The sequence below is a fragment of the Pelophylax lessonae genome (genome assembly GCF_965119305.1).
Source record: "Pelophylax lessonae genome assembly, chromosome: 2".
Taxonomy (NCBI): domain Eukaryota; kingdom Metazoa; phylum Chordata; class Amphibia; order Anura; family Ranidae; genus Pelophylax; species Pelophylax lessonae.
This window is the reverse complement of record NC_138769.1, coordinates 636,624,197-636,647,493: the sequence shown is the minus strand read 5'-3', so window position 1 is coordinate 636,647,493 and position 23,297 is coordinate 636,624,197. Positions and strand designations below refer to the sequence as shown.

General features: G+C 42.2%; 1 protein-coding gene across 1 annotated transcript in view; it reads right to left on the bottom strand.

Moving 5' to 3' along the window:
- B3GLCT (beta 3-glucosyltransferase) overlaps positions 1–23,297 on the bottom strand; it is a 1,154,157-nt gene that overhangs the window by 878,066 nt on the left and 252,794 nt on the right. Inside the window, exon 2 of the mRNA XM_082244867.1 lies at positions 8,711–8,766. Within this exon, the coding sequence (XP_082100993.1) occupies positions 8,711–8,766 (56 nt within the window). The remainder of the gene's footprint in view (positions 1–8,710; positions 8,767–23,297) is intronic.

Here is a 23,297-nt window from a genome sequence, read left to right as displayed (position 1 = left end):
ACCCAGCGCGGAGCTATGGCCTGCACGCGCTCGTAGGCTGAACTGGGGTGACCACCGGATCTCAACATCCAGCCCGTCGCCCAGTTCAGCTTTCTTGCTTGAAGATCTCACAGGAACACTGGAGAAAAAAAGCTGTCTAAAAATCCTTTTAGAAAAAAAAAATTCTTGCCAGGACCTAAGATCCCAGCAAGGTATCTAGGTCCTTACTCCTAACTAGACAGAAAATAACTGATTTGCTGAGGCAGAGAGAGAGAGGATATACCCTCTGGGACTGCCCCTAGGGTGTGGCCAGAGCTTTTTAATTTCCTGTCTAGTCCTGCTCCTGCGGAGGTAACATAACCCGAAGGTGGTGTATCACCGAGGACTACGTCTGTCGATGAGCGCTAGAGAAAATCATTTAGGTTCATTCTTCTTCCTCATGAATGTACACATAGCACCCCATACTGACAGAAAAACACAGAATTGTTGACATTGTTGCAGATTTATTAAAAAAGAAAAACTGAAATATCACATGGTCCTAAGTATTCAGACCCTTTGCTCAGTATTTAGTAGAAGCCCCCTTTTGATCTAATACAGCCAGGAGTCTTTTTGGGAAAGATGCAACAAGTCTTTCACACCTGGATTTGGGGATCCTCTGCCATTCCTCCTTGCAGATCCTCTCCAGTTCTGTCAGGTTGGATGGTAAACGTTGGTGGACAGCCATTTTTAGGTCTCTCCAGAGATGCTCAATTGGGTTTAAGTCAGGGCTCTGGCTGGGCCATTCAAGAACAGTCACAGAGTTGTTGTGAAGCCACTCCTTCGTTATTTTAGCTGTGTGCTTAGGGTCATTGTCTTGTTGGAAGGTAAACCTTCAGCCCAGTCTGAGGTCCAGAGCACTCTGGAGAAGGTTTTTGTCCAGGATATCCCTGTACTTGGCCGCATTCATCTTTCCCTCGATTGCAACCAGTCGTCCTGTCCCTGCAGCTGAAAAACACCCCCACAGCATGATGCTGCCACCACCATGCTTCACTGTTGGGACTGTATTGGACAGGTGATGAGCAGTGCCTGGTTTTCTCCACACATACCGCTTAGAATTAAGGCCAAAAAGTTCTATTTTGGTCTCCTCAGGCCAGAGAATCTTATTTCTCACCATCTTGGAGTCCTTCAGGTGTTTTTTAGCAAACTCCATGCGGGCTTTCATGTGTCTTACACTGAGGTGAGGCTTCCGTCGGGCCACTCTGCCATAAAGCCCCGACTGGTGGAGGGCTGCAGTGATGGTTGACTTTCTACAACTTTCTCCCATCTCCTGACTGCATCTCTGGAGCTCAGCCACAGTGATCTTTGGGTTCTTCTTTACCTCTCTCACCAAGGCTCTTCTCCCCCGATAGCTCAGTTTGGCTGGACGGCCAGCTCTAGGAAGGTTTCTGGTCGTCCCAAACGTCTTCCATTTGAGGATTATGGAGGCCACTGTGCTCTTAGGAACCTTAAGTGCAGCAGAAATCTTTTTGTAACCTTGGCCAGATCTGTGCCTTGCCACAATTCTGTCTCTGAGCTCTTCAGGCAGTTCCTTTGACCTCATGATTCTCATTTGCTCTGACATGCATTGTGATCTGGAAGGTCTTATATAGACATGTGTGTGGCTTTCCTAATCAAGTCCAATCAGTATAATCAAACACAGCTGGACTCAAATGAAGGTGTAGAACCATCTCAAGGATGATCAGAAGAAATGGAAAGCACCTGAGTTAAATATATGAGTGTCACAGCAAAGGGTCTGAATACTTAGGACCATGTGATATTTCAGTTTTTCTTTTTCAATAAATCTGCTACAATGTCAACAATTCTGTGTTTTTCTGTCAGTATGGGGTGCTATGTGTACATTCATGAGGAAGAAGAATGAACCTAAATGATTTTAGCAAATGGCTGCAATATAACAAAGAGTGAAAAATTTAAGGGGGTCTGAATACTTTCCGTACCCACTGTACCTCTCCCTATACATCCAAGCATTCTGCTGGCATTTCGTGCTGCTCTATTACATTGTCTTCCCACCTTTAAGTCTTCTGAAATAATAACTCCTAAATCCCTTTCCTCAGATACTGAGGTCAGGACTGTGTCAAATATTCTATATTCTGCCCTTGGGTTTTTACGCCCCAGGTGCATTATCTTGCACTTATCCACATTAAATTTCAGTTGCCAGAGTTCTGACCATTCTTCTATTTTTTCTAAATCCTTTTCCATTTGGCGTTTCCCTCCAGGAACATCAACCCTGTTACATATCTTTGTGTCATCAGCAAAAAGACAAACCTTACCATCGAGGCCTTTTGCAATATCACTTATGAAGATATTAAACAAAATTGGTCCCAGTACAGATCCCTGAGGTACCCCACTGGTAACATGACCTTGTTCTGAATGTTCTCCATTGACTACAACCCTCTGTTGTCTGTCACTCAGCCACTGCCTAATCCACTCAACAATATGGGAGTCCATGCTCAATGACTGCAGTTTATTGATAAGTCTTCTATGTGGGACAGTGTCAAAAGCCTTACTAAAATCTAGATATGCAATGTCTACTGCACCTCCACCGTCTATTATTTTAGTCACCCAGTCAAAAAAATCTATAAGATTTGTTTGACATGATCTCCCTGAAGTAAACCCATGTTGTTTTTCATCTTGCAATCCATGGGATTTAAGATGTTCCACAATCCTATCCTTTAATAGGGTTTCCATTAATTTGCCTACTATTGATGTCAGACTCACTGGTCTATAGTTGTTCGATTCCTCCCTACTACCTTTCTTGTGAATGGGCACGACATTTGCCAATTTCCAATCTTCCGGGACGACTCCTGTTACTGATGATTGGTTAAATAAATCTGTTAATGGTTTTGCCAGCTCACCACTAAGCTCTTTTAATAATTTTGGGTGTATCTCATCAGGACCCTGTGACTTATTTGTCTTCACTTTAGACAGCAATCTTAGAACGTCTTCCTCTGTAAAGACACATGCATCAAACGATTCATTAGTCATCCTTTCAAGTGGAGGTCCTTCTTCTTTTTCTTCTGTAAAAACTGAACAGAAGTATTCATTAAGGCAGTCGGCTAGCCCTTTATTCTCTTCTACATACCTTCCGTCCTTTGTTTTTAATTTAGTTATTCCTTGTTTTAATTTCCTTTTTTCATTTATATATTTGAAGAATGTCTTATCCCCCTTTTTCATAGACTGAGCTAGTGTTTCTTCTGCCTGCGCTTTAGAAGTTCTTATAACTTGCTTGGCCTCTTTCTGCCTAATCTTGTAGATTTCCTTATCTTCATTGCTCTGGGTTTTTTTATAATTACAAAATGCTAGCTTTTTATTTTTAATGATTTGGGCCACTTCTGCTGAGTACCACAGTGGTCTCTTCCTTTTTTTGCTTTTACTGACAAGTCTAATGCAATTTTCTGTTGCCTTCAATAATGCACCTTTTAAGTAGTCCCATTTCTCCTGGACTCCATGTAATCCGTTCCAGTCTGATAAGGACTCATTTATGACTAATTTCATTTTTGAAAAGTCTGTTTTTCTAAAATCTAAAACTTTTGTTTTTGTGTGGTGTGACTCTTTCACAGTTCTTATATTAAACCACACTGACTGGTGATCACTAGATCCCAAGGTTTCGCCTACAATGACATCATATACCGAATCCCCATTTGTGAATACCAAATCCAAAATGGCCTCTCTCCGGGTTGGCTCCTCAACCACTTGTTGCAGAGACAACCCCAGTAGGGAATTTAGAATATCTGTACTCCTGGTAGAACTTGCTATTTTGGTTTTCCAGTTTATATCTGGAAGATTGAAATCTCCCATAATGATAACTTCTCCTTTCATTGTCATTTTAGCTATTTCTTCAACTAGTAGATCATCTAGTTCTTTAACTTGACCAGGTGGTCTATATATCACACCTACACGAGTTACTGCATGATTAGCAAACTGTAACGTAACCCAAACTGACTCTATGTTGGCCTCACCAACTTGTATTAGGTTAGATTTAATGCTATCTTTCACATACAGGGCCACTCCTCCTCCTTTCTTGCCTTCTCTGTCTCTTCTGTATAAAGAGTACCCTGGTATGGTTATGTCCCAGTCATTTCTTTCATTAAACCATGTCTCCGTAACAGCCACTAAATCTACATTCTCAGATGCCATTATTGACCCAAGTTCATTGATTTTTTTACCTAAACTGCGAGCATTTGTAGACAGGACTCTGAGCTTATCATTTCTTAACCTCTGTGCTTCTGACCTGTTCTGGCATTGTTTCGGTGGGCAATTGGACTCTTGTATTTTCACTCTTTTGCCCCCCCCCCCCCTTCCTAGTTTAAATACTCTTTTGCAAATTCTTGGAGTTGTTCACTAAGTACATTTGTTCCTTTGAGAGAAAGATGCAAACCATCTTTTTTGTACAGTTCCTTTCTATTCCAAGTAGAGCTATCATGAGAAACAAAGCCAAATCCTTGCTCTTGACACCATTTACTAAGCCATATGTTGAACTCCTTTATGCGCCTCTGCCTATCATTCTGAACATTATGCACAGGCAGAACTTCAGAAAATGAAATGGTGGATGCAAAATCCTGTACGTCATTACCAAGTGTGATAAAAGATTTTTTCACCTCTGACACTTCATTGCAAGCCAGGTCATTTGTCCCTAGATGGACAAGAACATCCACGTCCCCTTCCTGCTTTGCTTGCTTAACAATATTAATAATACGTCTTCTATCTCGTCTAGCAGTAGCACCAGGGAGACATCTCACAAAACCATTTTCTTTAATCATGTGATTACTTCTTCATGGGCTTCTTGGGCTTAGAGGCTCCGAGGGAAAACTACAGCATCAGACTGATTCTGCGACACAGAAGTGAGTAAAGATGTTTGTTTTTGGCTTTTTTTTTTTTTTGTTTTTATTTCATTAACTACCCCAACTGTCTCCATTTAAGGGATAAAACAAAGGGCGTAGTTGATGCGATCCAGAGATGTACTAAAATTATTTTTGTTTTATTTTGACTTAAAATACAGTGCAGTGACTTTCTTCAAAGAATGATAGCCTGCTGGTAAAAAGCTTTATCTACTTCTCTTCTCATCTCCTGTGGTTCTAAACTGACCTGTAAGTATGATACTTCTAACCAGATCATTAAACAGTGAAGAAAGAGCACTCTAACAGAGATATTAATTATACAGGCAATGCATTGAATCCTGCTGGTCTGAAGCAAGGGTATTTTTTTAGTTCACTCCAGAAAGTCCCTTTAAAACAGCTGCCTGAATCAAAGACTATTTTACTCTATATGATCAGCAAGCAAAGAACTGCTGCAGGCTATCCCTTAATAGTACAACTGGATGCTGCCTGAACAGCATTGCATTATTCCTCCCTGGTTATTTGTTTGGTAGATGAAATTTCAATCTGATTTCTACAGCTATTTGACCAGGGGGAGTACATCACTGCTAACATGATATTAATATAAACCGTGAATTTTCTATAGCAAGGCAAGTTGATTTTCCTACCATATCCAAAGCTAGTATACCCTCCATCTTACCAGTGATAAGAAATAGAAAATGAAAAAAATATATATTTTATAAAACATAATGAAAGGTAGCGTGGTAAGGACACATTTTGTTCTGTGAATTTAAAGGAAACAATCTAAAGAAAACAGATTTTCCTGATTTGATTGGATGACATGCCTCCTTTGGGCCCCAGCATCTGTAAGAAATGGGATTCAGAGAGCAAATATTAGCCCCCTGTCAGTGCTGTAGCATTCCAGATCTGCAAACGAATAAGACACATACTGTAGTGCACACTTTAGATGTGAGGTGAGGTGGGGTGAGGTGGTGTGGGGTGAGGTGAGGTGAGATGAGGTGAGGTGGGGTGAGGTGGGGTGGGGTGAGGTGGGGTGGCGTGAGAGGAGTTGAGGTGGGGTGAGATAAGGGGGGTGAGGTGGGGTGAGATGGGGTGAGGTGGGGTGGGGTGAGGTGAGGTGGGGTGAGATGTGGTGGGGTGGGGTGAGATGAGGTGGGGTGGGGTGGGGTGAGATGAGGTGGGGTGGGGTGGGGTGAGGTGGGGTGGGGTGAGATGAGATGAGGTGGGGTGGGGTGGGGTGAGATGAGGTGGGGTGGGGTGAGATGAGGTGGGGTGGGGTGAGGTGAGGTGAGGTGGGGTGGGGTGGGTTGATGGCGGTAAACATGCCATCTGCTATGCAGTGTAGAAAAAAGGGCATTCTTGCTTGCCTATGTAAACCGACTTACAGGTGATCTTAATTACCACAATTTTGGTTATCTACAAAGTGGAGTGTATTTTTTTTAAATTGGTACACTAATATCGCCACTTTGTAAAAGCGGTGCGATCAAGAACTACCTGCTGCCTATCCATCAATCTGTGAAGCCTGGGCATGTGACGCTGACATCACTTCCTGCCGAGTGGTCACGACAGGAAGTGACCCAGCTCCTTGGCCTTTTGCATTGGCCGAATCCTGGGCATGTGACGCTGACATCACTTCCTGCCGAGTGGTCACGACAGGAAGTGACCCAGCTCCTTGGCCTTTTGCATTGGCCGAATCCTGGGCATGTGACGCTGACATCACTTCCTGCCGAGTGGTCACGACAGGAAGTACCAGCTGTTCCATATCATTTCCTCCTAGATTTACTTTATATTGATTGGCGTGATGAGTGTTTTCCATACCCCCTTGACAACGTCGGTGGACGAAAAGCTTCGGGAGGTGCTGAGTCTACACTCCTTATCACGCCCGAATACCGGAGTTGCCCGCCCTGTGCCTTGGTGTCATCTATTTACACTTTTGCTGTATTACGTTCACCTCAGGGTGAGTGCATGTCTTTTATCTTTCATTAAATGTTTTAAACGTTATCACGCTATGGGCTTGTTTCCGTTTTGTATTATATGCATACTTTGCTAAAAGTGGATCCAGCCCATTCCAGTGGATTTGGAATTCATCCCAGATGGTTCGCTTCTTTTGAACAAGTTCGGGTGGACTTTCTAGGAGCTGCCTTGCAGGATATGGGTGGTAGTAGTCCCATAACTACTTACTGCTTAAACCCTTCCTTCCTCTGGTAAGAGGCTTCATGTGGTGGAGGTTTCACTGATTGTCTGTGTTTATATACATACACCTGGGTGGACGACCATATGAACTTCATTTCATCTACTTGTTATCTCTTTGGAACTGTATTGATGGTCTTATCCCTCTGTCTTAGCCTTTGGTGTTACGCATGGTTTATGGACTTTAGTTCTCTATATGAATTCACAGTTCTGCACATTTAGCACGACTCTTGTTTTATATTATCAATCTGGACTACAAGAAAATGGCCGCACCATGCATTCCTCATTCCTATGGGGAACTAACAGAAAATGGTTGCCCATACATTGTCAATGGAAAATAATGAGCACCAATCTACAGCAAAATAGCAGCCCCCACGGCACGCCATGCGGTCTCCCAGGCCCCCAAGGGGGGGAGGGGGGGGGGTTCCAGACAAGGGGCATTGGAAGGTCCTTAACAAAAGACCCCACCAGGACAGCCCCCCCTCAGGAACGCTGCAGCGGCCGTAATATTACCGCCCCCCAAGGTAGGAACCTACTAGGGGAAGGGAGGGGAATAACTGGGGTGGGGGCCTGGTATGTCCGAGAGGCAAGGGGAACCGAGGGATCTCCAGAGGGTCCGACCATTCCCAGATGGTGGCCCACATCCACCCCGAGACCACCAGAGAATTGGGGGGGGCAGCATTATTCACCATACCACAGTACCAGGTGGGTGATACTCCGAACAGACCACCTCCCACCTGGGGTGGGGGTGCTGCCAGCCAGGGGGTACGTTACGACTCAGGGCGTTCCAGGTCATCACATCCCAGCGAGACGGTGCACTCGCAGGCTCGTCCCCATCCAACTCAGAGTGTTCCAGGTTGTCTGCGTCCCGGTGAGATGATCCACTTGCAGGCTCATCCCCATCCATCGGGGCGAGGCCTAGTGCTGGACTATAACCTGCTCACGCTCGCTGGCCAGGCTGGGAGACCTTAAGGATCTAGATTATCCAGTCCTAAATCTCAGCCAGCTGTTGCTTGTAGTTCTCCAGGAACTCGAACTAGTAAATAAAAATTACAAATAACAAAATGTTCCCTTTAATATAGCTAAGACCGAAGTCCCAGCAGGGAATTAGGTCCTACTCCTAAACTAGGCAGAAACAAACTGGAATCTGTAGCAGAGTGTGTGGGGTTATGCCTGCAGGGACAGCCCCAAAGGCATGGTAAAGCTTTTTCCTGCCTAGTGTCCAATTCCTGATGGGAGGAGCATAACCCAATGGTCTAAGAAGATATGGAGATGCGTCTGTCAATGGACGATAGAGAAATGCTGTCTTCCAGGGAGTGAGCCAGCTCTGCATCAGCGTGCAAGCAATGGCTTCAAATATAGAGGATAATGGTTTACCCATCATCCTGTGGCAAGCTATCAGATGGGAAGACTATTATACTCTATAACTGATGCATGTAAACTATAGCAAATCCCAGCACATGTGCACTGTTGCACAGGCTGTCAATTCCCAAGATAATAATAAAAAAAAAAAAACAACAATTCAGGTGGCGAAAAGCCATGAAAGTCTGCATGTTTATATTTTATTTTTTCATATTTTTATTGCTTTTCTGTTAAGAACATGAGTGGGGTGATGTGGGAGTTTTTACATGCAAGTTCAGTTAACGTGAAATATTTACAAAGTTACTTACCAAAGTCAGTGGGGCGTTCTCTTTAGGGCTGTGTGCAGCAGTGTTCCCAAGAAGCCCTATTAAATAGAAAAGACTCAGATGAGTAAAATGAGGGGAACAAACAGCAGCTGTACAAGAAACTGTTTCCTCATCGTAAGAAATGACTGTACTATTTAACATAAAATGTAAAAACATCACAATGCATAAACTGCATCAGCAAATAACCAAAAGCTGACCCCCAATATGTTTAGCATATTTAGGACATAAAGAGTACAAGTCAACACTGCATGGTGTTAGTATAGTCACAAGAGATTAACCTGTTGCCGACTGGCAGTCGCAGATTTACTGCGTCAAGGTGGCTCGGTTGCGCAAACCGACGTAGCTGTATGTTGGCCGTGTGCGGGCTAGGGGGCGCGTGTGTGCGCCCGCCGTCCCTGCAATGTTCTGATTCAGTTCAGAACCGATCAGTCATAAGGTCCAGGCCAATGATTTTTTGCCTGGACCTAGTGATCGGTTCTGACCAATTGCAGAACATCCTGTGCCTATGTAATGTAAATACAGGCACAGGAAATGATGCAATCTTCTCTCTTGGAGCCCTTTTCGGTTCCAGCATGAAAAGTGAGAACATCTACTGTGAGTACACAAGCAGTACACTGACACCAGTACACATAGGCACACATTTAACCCCCTGATCACCCCCTAGTTAACCCTTTTACTCTGTCACAGTGTACACTATATACAGTATATAGATGAGATAGGTTTAGGGTATCTGCCATATATCCCCTAATAAAGATTTAACCCCCTGATCACCTCAAGTTAACCCCTTCATTGCCCTGTCACAGTGTTACTATTATATAGTTTACAGATCTTTTCTCTGATCACTGTATTAGTGTCACAGGTGACATGATTGCCAGTGACACACACACACACACAGTAAACACCTCCATTACTAGTAGTGTCTGAACCGATCAATATCTTTGATTCGATCAGAACTATACTAGCGTCCCCAATAATTTAGTATAGTGTTCCCAAAATGCAGCATTAGCAGGATATAAACAGCGCCATTGGGAAATTGGGAAAGCATCTTATCATACCAATCTTGGTGTGGTCAGATGCTTTAAGGGCAGAGGAGAGATCTACAGTCTAATGGACCCCAATTTTTTTTTTTTAAAAAGAGTACCTGTCACTACTTATTGCTATCACAAGGGATATTTAAATTCCCTGTGATAACAATAAAAATAAGAAAAAAAAAATGAAAGGGAAGGTATCAAAATAAAAAAAGCAAAATAAATAATAATAATAATAATAAAAATCAAGCAACCCTGTCCCCCCGTGTTTGCATGCAAGGGCGACCGCAAGCATCGGTCTGGTGTCATAAACAGCAAGTGCAGCATGCATGTGAGGTATCACCGTGAATGTCAGATCGAGGGCAATAATTCTTGCAGTAGACCTCCTCAGTAAATCTAAAGTGGTAACCTGTAAAAGCTTTTAAAAATATTCATAGTTTGTTGCCACTGCACGGGTGTGCACAATTTTAAAGCATGTCATGTTTGGTATCTATGTACTCAGCATAAGAGCATCCTTTATATTTTTTCCAAACAATGGGGCAATATATAGTGTATTTGTGCATTACATTTAAAAAATGGAAAATCTCTGCACTAACACCATGTGACAAATACCATGTGACAAAATATATTGCCACACCTTTGGCAAAAATTGCCAAAAGTGCCAAAAACACGCACCATTTTGTTCTGTAGGACATTTGCTTTAAAAAATATATAATGTTTGGGGGGTTCAAAGTAGATTTCTAGTGAAAAAAAAAAAAAAAAATTTAATGTAAACAAAAAGTGTCAGAAAAGGTTTGGTCTTCAAGTTAGAAGAGTGGATGATGTGTGGCATAAGCTTCTAATATTTTGCATAAAATGCCAGGGCAGTTCAAACAACCCCCCTCCCCCCCAATGACCCCTTTTTGGAAAGTAGACACCCCAAGCCATTTGCTGAGAGGCATGGAAGTCCATGGAATATTTTATATTTTGCCACAAGTTTCGGGACAATTGCAATTTTTTTTTTTTTTTTTTTAGAGAAAGTTGTCACTGAATGACATATTGCTCACACATGCCATTGGTATATGTGGAATGACATCCCAAAATACATTTTGCTGCTTCTCCTGAGTACAAGAATACCACGTGTGAGACTTTTTGGAAGCCTAGTTGTGTACGGGACCCCGAAAACCAATGACCACCTTCAGAATTTCCAAAGGCGTAAATTGCTTATTTTACTTCCTTACTACCTATCACAGTTTCGGAGGCCCTGAAATGTCAAGATAGCACAAAACCCCACAAATAACCCCATTTTGGAAAGTAGACAATCCATGCTATTTGCTGAGAGGCATGTTGAGTTCACGGAATATTTTATATTTTGCCACAAATTTGGGAAAATTACAACATTTTTTTTTTTTTTTTACACAAAGTTGTCACTTAAATGATATATTGCTCAAGCATGCCATGGCTATATTTGAAATGACCCCTTAAAATACATTCTGATACTTTTCCTGAGTACAGCGATAACCCATAAGACTTTTTGGCAGTCCCGAAAACCAATCATCGCCTTCAGGCTTTCTAAGGGCGTAAATTGTTGATTTCACTCCTCATTATCTATCACAGTTTCGGAGGCCATGAAATGCCAGGATAGCACAACCCCCCCCCCCCTCCTCCAAATGAGCCCTTTTTGGAAAGTAGACACCCTAAGTTATTTGCAGAGAGGCTTTTTGAGTATTGTGGCATGTTTGACCAATATATCATTAAAGTGACAATTTTGTGTAAAAAAGAAAAAAAAAATTAAATTTTTTCCAAAAGTTTTGGCAAAATAGAAAATATTTCATGGACTCAATGTGTCTCTCAGTAAATAGCTTAGGGTGTCTAATTTCCAAAAAGGGGTCATTTGGGGGGGGGGGGGTTTGTACTATCTTGGCATTTCATGGCCTCTGAAACTGTGATAGGTATTGAGGAGTGAAATAAACAATTTACGCCCTTAGAAAGTCTGAGGGCAGTGATTTTTCGGGGTCCTTTACGCGGCTAGACTGCCAAAGTCTCAAACATGGGGTATCCCCATACTCAGGAGAAGCAGCAGAGTGCATTTTAGGGTGTCTTTTCACATATACATACCCATAGCATGTGTGAGCAATATATCATTTAGTGACAACTTTCTTTTAAAAAAAGAAAAACAATTTTTTTATTCTTTTTTGTCATTTTTCGAACAACTGTGGCAAAAAAATTAAATATTTTATGGGCTCAACATGCCTCTCAGGAAATTCCTTGGGGTGCCTACTTTCCAAAAAGGGATCATTTGGGGGGGGGGGGGGGGGTTGTACTGCCCTGTCATTTTAGCACTTCAAGAAATGGGTTATGCAGTCAGAAAGTAAAAGCTGCATAAATTCATATACTGCAGTATATACACCATAGTTTGTAGATGCTATAACCTTTGCGCAAACCAATAAATATGTGCTTATTGAGATTTTGTTAATTTTGTTTTTGTTTTTTTTTTTTGGTTTATATCTCAAAAAAATAAAACCGCACAGCTGATCAATTACCACCAAAAGAAAGCTCTATTTGTGGGAAAAAAAGTATAAATTTTGTTTGGGTACAGAATTGCATCACTGTGCAATTACCAGTTAAAGTCACGCAGTGCCAAATTGCAAAAAATGGCCTGGTGATTAAGGGGGTAAAACCTTCTGGCCCAGAAGTGGTTAAGGCACATATCTTCGCGGTGAGCCAAAACAGAAAAGATCTAGGGAGCACATACCTTGGATATCAAGCCACATGTCCCAAACTTTTTCAAATTTATTCCGCAGCCTCTATGCTGAAAAATACAGTAGTGTTCCACCCTTAATGTGCTATTTATATGCTGCACCGAGGCAGGTTCAGTTGACTTCCAATACTGCAATAATAACTTCTTAGCCTGGAATAGGGACCTCAGAATAGCTGCCCTGGTAAAATTATCTACCTCCTCGGAATCTAGAATGCCCAAAATACAGCAATAATGGTCTAAGGATAGTATTATCTGAAATATTATTCAGTTTGTGGACAACTGTCTGTGGTATCTATGCAGTTTTGTGTATCACCACAGCCTATAAATGAGGTCACACTTGCTAAAAGTTGGGTCATATAGTTTTCCCATTCATAAACACTTCAAAGGGGTATAATAAGCCCTCAGCACAATGTAGAGTTGTGTAAGATTCTGGGACACATTCAGAAAACTCTAAAAATGTCATTATATGTAGGTCAGGCCTTAAAATATCTTTTTTTTCGTAGTGTAAATTCAATTTCTGCCCTATATTTAGTGCTCTTTGCTGGCACATTCCACATCACCAAAGCATCCTCATGCAGACTAGTAGTACTGAGGAATGGGGGTGGTGTCTGACCAGGTCTATAAGGTTGCCCATACAAGGTCTATCGGACTAAATGCTGGTACACACGGGCCGATTATGGCCCAGTTCAACAGAAACAGACATTCGGCCAGTGTGTACACCAGCCTGTGCGGCTTCTGTCCAATGGGAATGGTGGAAAACTAGCAGCCGACCGGCATCCGATCAGCACTCTGAGCCAATGGCTGTGACCAGTGACCGGTGTGTTCTGGTGGGGCAGCCCCTCTGTCAGGGCACAATAACTCAGTGAGGAGAAAGCTGTACTAACATTGCGTTGTTAGTACAGTGAGCTCCTCGCAAACTCCTTTTTCTTTTTTTTGTTAAAGTGGTTAAGTCACTTATATAACTTTGTATAATCCTCTGTTTCCTAAGCCTGTGTACCGCTGTCTCTGTGTTAAAAAAAAAAAAAGAAAAGAAATGCTGTATATACCTAAATTCGTGTGCTGCTTGTCAATTACGTAATTGGCCGGCTCTGTCCTCTCCCCGTCTGACAGCTGCAGGGGGCGGGGGGCAGAGATTTCGCTGCTGATGTCACTCGGAAAGAAAGGAGGAGAGAGAGAGTCGGCCAGTCACGTGATCGCAGAGCAGCACACTGAAATCAGGTATATACAGCATTTTTATTATAAAACACATAGATAGAAGTACATTGGCTTAGGAAACAAAGATGATTATTTAACACATTAACAGTTATTTCAGCAGGAGGAAGGACAGATGGGCCGTGACCCAGAGCCGACAGGCAGGGAGGGGAGGGGAGGGGACAGAAAGGAGGGTTGTGGATGACGGAGGCACGTAAACTGACCACTGTGTCAGGGCCCAGCAGCCATGATAGACTGTGGTCAGTTTACATGGGGGAGGGCAGAACCAGGCAGGATCAGCCAGGTTTTTAAGGGGATACACACACAAGCACTGTGCTGTATAACATGCTTTAAAGGAACAGGATACATTTTTTATTTATTTATTTATTTTTTTTCGAGAAAAAAAAAAAAAAACAACGATCTGCAAGTATCAGGCTTAAACATCTATTTCTGCAACAAAAATAGGGTTTTAAACCAACATGGTATATTAGAAAAAAAAACTCAGCTCCCATCAGGTAATGGTGCTTTCACATCTCAAATCCTTTTTAACCTGTCAAATGGTAAACATAGGCAGTAGAGTGACAGGCATCAAGACAAAAAGGTTTAGGTAACTAATGTATAAGACATGTGTCATTTACCACAGTAATTGTTCTTTTTTTAGCCATATGACTGTTTTCCCCAGCACTCACTGGCTCTTCTTGCTGAATATTATGGTTATTATGGTAAATAATGATTGAACTTAACGTTTGCTAAGATACCGAGCGCCACAGAGCTGATAACTAGCATCCCTTTGTTGCAGGACAAATAGGTAAACTAATGCTTGTCATTAATTAAATTTAGTGACATCAACAACTCCTCATTTTCAAACAACTCCTGCATTTTAATTAGTCTTGAGATTTTCTTGAAATCAAAGGCTAGATATTACCAGCCTGCTGATCAATAAGCCCACAATAATTAGTGTGTCTGTAATTAGACCGGACTAGCAAGGTTGCTAAGAAAAGAAAAAAAAACACAGGTTCATCAATTCACCTTCCTTTGGGGCAAATGTTTAATACAGCTTCATAGCCTTCATGCAAATGTCAAGTAGATGCATGAATTATACACCTAATTCTAACCACTTACTCCCACTATATACCCTCCCAGTCAAAAATAATGTAAACTATAATCCTAAAATGTGTTGCTGCTAATCTCAAATTCACTTAGTTGGGGGGACATATTTGCCAAATGCCAGCAGCTTAAATTGAACAGGTCTTTTGCCTGTGCAGGGAAAATCAATAGGGAAAATTTCAATTTTGGCCCAGGGAAGTAAAGTGGCATGCCCTGTACTTCATTGTATGGGGGAGTGACTCATTGTGCTTCCTTCCACATGACAGTAGCACTGCTGCTTAGTGATTGGCTGTCAGGCACCCAGTGTTTTTACGCAGTGTGTGTGTGTATAGAGTACATAATATATACAGCAGGTAAAATAGGTATTGAACATATCACCGTTTTTTTAGGTAAATATATTTCAAAAGGTGCTACTGACATGAAATGTTTACCATATGTCAGTAACAACCCATGTAATCCATACATACAAAGAAACCAAAACAAATACGTTTAAAAATAGGTCGTGTGAAATAAAATTGAATTACCCATGAAAAAATGATTGAACATATGAATAAAGAGAAAAAAGCATGGAAAGCCAAGACACCATCTGAAATCCTTCAGCAAATAGAAAGCAACCCTGCCCCTTGTTAGTGCAAATTATTATCAGCTGGAAAAGGTGTCTCATAACCAAGGTGTCACACAAAAAACATCTTATGATGGGTAAAAGCAAAGAGCTCTCTCAAGACCTCTGCAACCTTATTGTTGCAAAACATACCGATGGCATTGGTTACAGAAGGATTTCTAAACGTAAGAATGCTCCAGTTAGTACTGTTGGGGCCATAATCGGGAAGTAGAAGGAACATAACTTCACTATAAACAGCCACGACCAGGTTCTCCTTGCAAGATTTCTGACAGAGGAGTGAAAAGAATTATCAGAAGAGTTGTCCAAGAGCCAAGGATTACTTGTGGAGAGCTTCAGAAAGACCTGGAATTAGCAGGTACAATTGTTTCGAAGAAAACAAAGTAAAAGCACTCAACCACCATGGCCTGTATGCACACTCAATAAACAAGACTCCATTGCTGAAGAAAAAGCATGTTGAAGCTCGTATAACGTTTGCTGCACAACATTTAGACAAGCCTGTGAAATACCGGGGGAATATAGTCTGGTCAGATGAGACCAAAATTGAACTGTTTGGATGCCATAATACACACTATGTGTGACGGTCAAATGGCACTGCACATCACCCCAACAACACCATTAACAACAGTGAAGTTTGGAGGTGGGAATATCATGGTGTGGAGTTGTTTTTCAGCATACGGTACTGGTAATCTTCATGTCATTGAAGGAAGGATGAATGGAAAATGTACCAAGACATTCTTGATAAAAATCTGCTGCCATCTGCCAAGATGATGAAGATGAGACAAGGGTGGACATTTCAGCAAGACAATGATCCCAAAGACTAAGCCAAGTAAACTCTCAATTGGTTTCAAACAAAGAAAATAAAGCTGCTAGAATGGCCCAGCCAATCACACCTGAGCGATGCATGAGACTAGGTTCTCCATACAGGAGGCATATTGAAGCTGTCATTACCAACAAATGATTTTTAACCACTTCAATACTGGGCACTTTCACCCCCTTCCTGCCCAGGCCAATTTTCAGCTTTCAGCGTGGTCACACTTTGAATTACAATTGCGCGGTCATGCTACACTGTACTCATATTAAATTCTTATCATTTTTTTCACATAAAATAGAGATTTCTTTTGGTGGTATTTAATCACCGCTGGGTTTTTTATTTCTTAAAAAAAAAAAAAAAAAAAGGAAAAAGACAGTTTTGAAAAAAAAAAGTTTTTCTCATTTTCTTTGAGTAAATTTTGAAAATAAGTAGTTTTTCTCCTTGACTGATGTGCACTGATGAGGCAGCACTGATAGGCTGCACTGATGAGGTGACACTTATGGGCACTGATGAGGAGGTACTAACATGCCGCACTTATGGGCACTGAAAAGCGGCACTGATGGGCAGCACTGACGGGCGGCACAGATGCACAGGCACTGATGGGCACTGACTGGCAGCACTATGGGCACTGATTGGCACTGTTTTTTCACATTTCTGAAATCAGTGCACTGATGATCAGTGCCCTGATTACCTGCCCTAGTCTCCCCTTTGAGGAGGAGCCGCTGATCGGCTCTCCTCACCATACGCCTGTGAGGCGAGAAGAGCCGATAAACGTCACTTTTTCATTTAGATGTGACCAGCTGTGATTGGACACAGCCAATCACATGGGTAAAGACCCATGTCATTGGCTCTTTACCAAGATCGGGGCCAGGATCGCCGCAATGCGGGCGCGCGAGAGAGGCCATTCTAGTGTGCCATCATATGACGGCGTGCCGTCATTTGAGCGCGAGGTAAGTGGTTAAACACATTTCCGTAATGGCTCCTGTACACAGGGCAGTTGAAAACCTTTTCTGAACGCTGGAAACTTCACAGCTGGAAACCGATGAAAAATACTCGTTTTACAGCTTTTACATACATAAAGTTTTTTGAGTGTTTAGCAAGGGTTATGACCATTTGAGCTTAGAATCGTTTTTAAAGATAACCTCAATAACCTTTAAATTATTAAAGTGGACGTACACAGGATTCATGAAATTTGACGTAAGCACATATATCTGTAGTGTTTTCTTAACTTTCTTCAAAGCCCTAAGCCCCGTGTCTTTCTGCTGCTCCATTCTTCTGTTATCAGCATGATAACGTCTGACATTTTCTCAGACAGATAAAACCAGCCTTAAGTTTGTGTTGGGGTGGGTGCTATAAAAAGATTAGCAGAGAGCTGGCCTACTCACAGCACAGCTCTGCACATTCCTTCTTTCACCTATGTGGAGAGGGGGTGTGTGCCTTTCCTCCCATTAGCTGTCACACAGTGTATGCCAAAAATCCACACCCAGTGCTGAACAGGAAGAAAACATCTCTAACACGATGTGCACTTTCTAAAGAATATAACAAGCTGAAGACAGCAGATATACATGTAAAACTTATGTAGAGAGATTTGTTTCACCTCTGTGTATCATCTGAGGCGGTTTACTTCACTGGGTATATGTGAGGGTTTACATCCACTTTAACTATTTTTCTGTGAGAGAAGAGAGCCCTGTGCTTGTAGATAGCGGTGTTATTTTTTGTGTCTTCACTAAGGGTACCATCATAAGCATGTGTGAGGAAATGCTCCTGATGTTGCTGTTGCGGAGGCTCCGAAGACGAAGAAAATTGCGAGAGGAGCTTGTCGCCAACTGGACTCATCCATTGATGCAGGCAAAAGCATGTGGGGAATTTTTTTTATTTTTTTAATTTTTTTATCTTTAAATATTATCAGAAATGTTTTCCCCTTAAAAAAACGCAAACGTGCATAAACGTTGTTCACTGTGATTACAAGCATTTGACGGTTAATTACAGTCCTGAGCGTGATTTTTCTGCTTTCAGAAAAATGCATGCTGCTACTAAAATTCAGTTTAGCAGTTGTAGTGTACATGAAGCCTTAGCGTGTTCAAAACATTTTCCCTGTCTCATTCCATTTTATTACACGCAACTTAAAATGGGAAGTTCAGCTTTAAGGACTTGTTCCCCGCTCTTCTTGCACAATTGGCACTTTTAAGGAGCGGGAGGGGGGGGGGGGTAGGTAGCCGATTTTGACAGGTACCTGCTCCCACTTTCGTTCCCAGCGCCGTTCTTCTTCCTCCCTCTCCCCTGGAGTCTTCTGAGACACTTACAGGTCCCAGAGAACTGCATCCACCAATACAGGTGCCTGGAGTTCCTCTTTAATTTCTGATCTTATTTGTTTTAGTTTCTTTGTATGTATGGATTGCACTGGTTGTTACCGACGGGGGGAAATTTTCATGTCTGTGCTGAAAGCAAAAAAAAACAAAAAGCAGGACACAGGACATGGCAGGACATGCTGTATCTTTGTTTTTCTGCATAGCATGTTGTGACGCAGTATACAACCCAATGAATAAAGATGAATTAAATGCCACTTTGTTACATTTCTAAAAAGCACTGCACAAACTGTTGGCAAGTATATAAAATCAGTAAAAAAATACATAGAAAAAAACAGGGCAACGCATCATTTGTACATCAGCACAGCACTGCTCCCTTCAGCACACCAGCGACCATGGTATAATGCAGCAGCTGGTGTGAACAAGCCCTTCCTCCACACCCTGGTGAGCCTACAAAGCCTGATTTGTATGAAATTGTATGTTTGAAAATGACATACTTGCTGCTAATCAGACTTTCCTACTGTAATAAAGCGTACTTTACTTCATCGCTGCCTAGGAGCAGGACAGGTAATTTTCTATACTCTACCAGTAGCAGATGACACTCATGACACAGATCATCATCTCACTGCATTAGAAAACATCTTTGTGTTCTCTAAGTAAGTCCCGGTTCACGCTGGTGCGATGCAGGAAACCCTGCGAATCAGTGCCAGTTCTCACATAGCACCAGAATCGCACAGTGGTTCACACTGATATCTGCGAATTGCTGGAGCTGTCAATGTAAAGTTAACGACGACACCCCCAGATTGGTTAGCAGATCGCAGTGCGAACTGGGAAATAGTGCAGGAATCAGATTGCATTGGTGTGAACAGCCATGCGATCCGATTCCAGTGCGAACCAAAAAAAGGGTCCTGCACCATTTTGGTGCAAATGCGATTTCAGCCATACATTTTGTATGGCTGAAATCGCATCGCACAGACATCGCATGTGAGCTGCACAGCAATCTGGTGCAAATCACATGAGATGCCTGGCATCGCACTAGTGTGAACCAGCGCTAAATGTGCTTCCACAGTGATAAAAATTCAGCCAATTTAGAGCAGCTTTGACAGAGTTGGATGTTACCTTGTGAGTCTGATGCTCTAACAGTTGAAATGATAAAAGACCAACTAATTGGGAATAAAAATGTGTGCCTTGTGCGTGTTTCTCACACCACGTTCAAACAACACTTGGGTGTGCAATCTGCTGCAGGTGTTACTATATTCCCAACGACACCCCCAAGCACAGATCCCAAGCACAGATCCCAAACACAGTGTGTTTGGTACCATGCAATCTGCTGCAGGCAGAGTACCATGCGATTTGGTTCGGTGCATTTTTTGGAACAATTCAGCCCATTCAAATTAAAGCGTTGAAAAAGGCAAAGCACTGAGTCACACATGAATCTGCGTTCCTGTGCGATTCAGGTATGAATTGACCCCAAGGCCTCAAACACGGGGCTTTTGGAAGGAGAAAAGTGGCTTAAAAAATATGCCTAAAGCAGCATGTTGCACATGTGTTTAAGCATTTGGTTGTTAATGGATTTCACTGGTCAGAACATTAATTTATTCAGAGCCACCGTTAAACGCTTCTGCTGCTGCTGGATCATGTGACTGGCCCAAATGAGAAATGGGTATTTACACAGATTTTTAGCCAACTAAGTGTATAGGGAGGAGGGGGAAGCAGCATTTTTTAGGAATAGTTCTAATTAGCCTTTACTACCACTTTAATGGAATTAGGGTGCTGGTTCACACTGGATGTGGTGCGAATTCACAGTGAATTTGCTGCAAATCCGTACCGCATAAAAATCAAATCCCATTAATGTGAACTGATTGCGGAGTGCATGGTAAGTTAACCACACCCCACAATCAGTTTGCAAAACGCCGCACAGATTTGCAGAATCAGATCGCATGGGTGTGAACACCCATGCAATCCGATTCCGGTGCGGACAAATAAAAAAGGGTCCTGCGCGAGTTTGGTCCGAATGCAATGCAAATTCAGCCATATAGTTTGTATGGCTGAATTTGCATCGCACAGACATCACATGTGTTGTGCACAGCAATGCGGTGCGATTCACATGCGATCTCTGGCATCGTACTAGTGTGAACCAGCCCTAATACAGTAAATGACCAGAGTTTGCATTTGTCACAACTATACCATCTGCTATGTTATTTCTCTCCTTAGTCTTCAGCAGGGAAAGTAACCCAAAGAACTGCTTTTTCACAATGGACAACAATTTGTTTCATTTGAATTTTAATTATTTTAAAGTAAGAAATATTGTGCACAAGAAATCTTTAGTTTATTACCGCAAGCACTTGGAGAGATGCCCAAAACTATTTGGCCATACTCCTGTGGGTCATAGGAGTGCACTTAGCTCTTCTGTGACCCAGATTCAGCAAAATCCCACCCCCTTGACTTCAATGCAAAATTGCGTCCCGTTGACATCAATGCAAAATTGCGTTCTGTTGACTTCAATACAAAATTGCATCCCATTGACTTCAATGCAAAAACGCCAACCACATTTAAAAAAAAAAATAAATATATATATATATATATATATATATATATATACACAGTGGGTACAGAAAGTATTCAGACCCCCTTAAATTTTTCACTCTTTGTTATATTGCAGCTATTTGCTAAAATCATTTAAGTTCATTCTTCTTCCTCATGAATGTACACATAGCACCCCATACTGACAGAAAAACACAGAATTGTTGACATTGTTGCAGATTTATTAAAAAAGAAAAACTGAAATATCACATGGTCCTAAGTATTCAGACCCTTTGCTGTGACACTCATATATTTAACTCAGGTGCTTTACATTTCTTCTGATCATCCTTGAGATGGTTCTACACCTTCATTTGAGTCCAGCTGTGTTTGATTATACTGATTGGACTTGATTAGGAAAGCCACACACCTGTCTATATAAGACCTTCCAGATCACAATGCATGTCAGAGCAAATGAGAATCATGAGGTCAAAGGAACTGCCTGAAGAGCTCAGAGACAGAATTGTGGCAAGGCACAGAACTGGCCAAGGTTACAAAAAGATTTCTGCTGCACTTAAGGTTCCTAAGAGCACAGTGGCCTCCCTAATCCTCAAATGGAAGACGTTTGGGACGACCAGAACCCTTCCTAGAGCTGGCCGTCCGGCCAAACTGAGCTATCGGGGGAGAAGAGCCTTGGTGAGAGAGGTAAAGAAGAACCCAAAGATCACTGTGGCTGAGCTCCAGAGATGCAGTCAGGAGATGGGAGAAAGTTGTAGAAAGTAAACCATCACTGCAGCCCTCCACCAGTCGGGGCTTTATGGCAGAGTGGCCCGACGGAAGCCTCTCCTCAGTGTAAGACACATGAAAGCCCGCATGGAGTTTGCTAAAAAACACCTGAAGGACTCCAAGATGGTGAGAAATAAGATTCTCTGGTCTGATGAGACCAAAATAGAACTTTATGGGCTTAATTCTAAGCGGTATGTGTGGAGAAAACCAGGCACTGCTCATCACCTGTCCAATACAGTCCCAACAGTGAAGCATGGTGGTGGCAGCATCATGCTGTGGGGGTGTTTTTCAGCTGCAGGGACAGGACGACTGGTTGCAATCGAGGGAAAGATGAATGCGGCCAAGTACAGGGATATCCTGGACAAAAACCTTCTCCAGAGTGCTCTGGACCTCAGACTGGGCCGAAGGTTTACCTTCCAACAAGACAATGACCCTAAGCACACAGCTAAAATAACGAAGGAGTGGCTTCACAACAACTCCGTGACTGTTCTTGAATGGCCCAGCCAGAGCCCTGACTTAAACCCAATTGAGCATCTCTGGAGAGACCTAAAAATGGCTGTCCACCAACGTTTACCATCCAACCTGACAGAACTGGAGAGGATCTGCAAGGAGGAATGGCAGAGGATCCCCAAATCCAGGTGTGAAAGACTTGTTGCATCTTTTCCAAAAAGACTCCTGGCTGTATTAGATCAAAAGGGGGCTTCTACTAAATACTGAGCAAAGGGTCTGAATACTTAGGACCATGTGATATTTCAGTTTTTCTTTTTTAATAAATCTGCAACAATGTCAACAATTCTGTGTTTTTCTGTCAGTATGGGGTGCTATGTATACATTCATGAGGAAGAAGAATGAACTTAAATGATTTTAGCAAATGGCTGCAATATAACAAAGTGAAAAATTTAAGGGGGTCTGAATACTTTCCGTACCCACTGTATATTTCGGTTTTGTTTTTTACCCAAGTACATCCTGAGTTTTTGGTTCAGAATTTTCATTTCGGTGCACCACCAATAAGAGTTCTTATTAGCTCCTATCTATCAATTAGAATGCATGTGCTTCCATTGTGGAGACCCTGTTAAATTTACAGGAGTTAGGACTGCAAATAATACTAGGGTGCCATGAAGTGGCCTTGTAGCTAACGCATGCAATTGCAAATGTGTGCTAACTAAACCTCTGTTTTTAACGCTCCTTGCTGTGAAGGCCAGTTATAGATGGGGGCAGGGGCCATTTTGTTTATTTTATGTAGAGTAACTAGACATGCAACAGCAAATGAACTACTACATGGTAGGCAAAATGCGCATTCACACTAAAATAGTGGAGGTAAGGCGCCTTCATACACATTTTCCACACCACAGGTAAACGCGCTGTCCTTGCGAGAAGTGTGCGAGTGCCAATTGTTAATGGAACCCCAAACGCATCTTGCAATTACAGCACGTTTGAGGCCACCAAATCACATGGTAC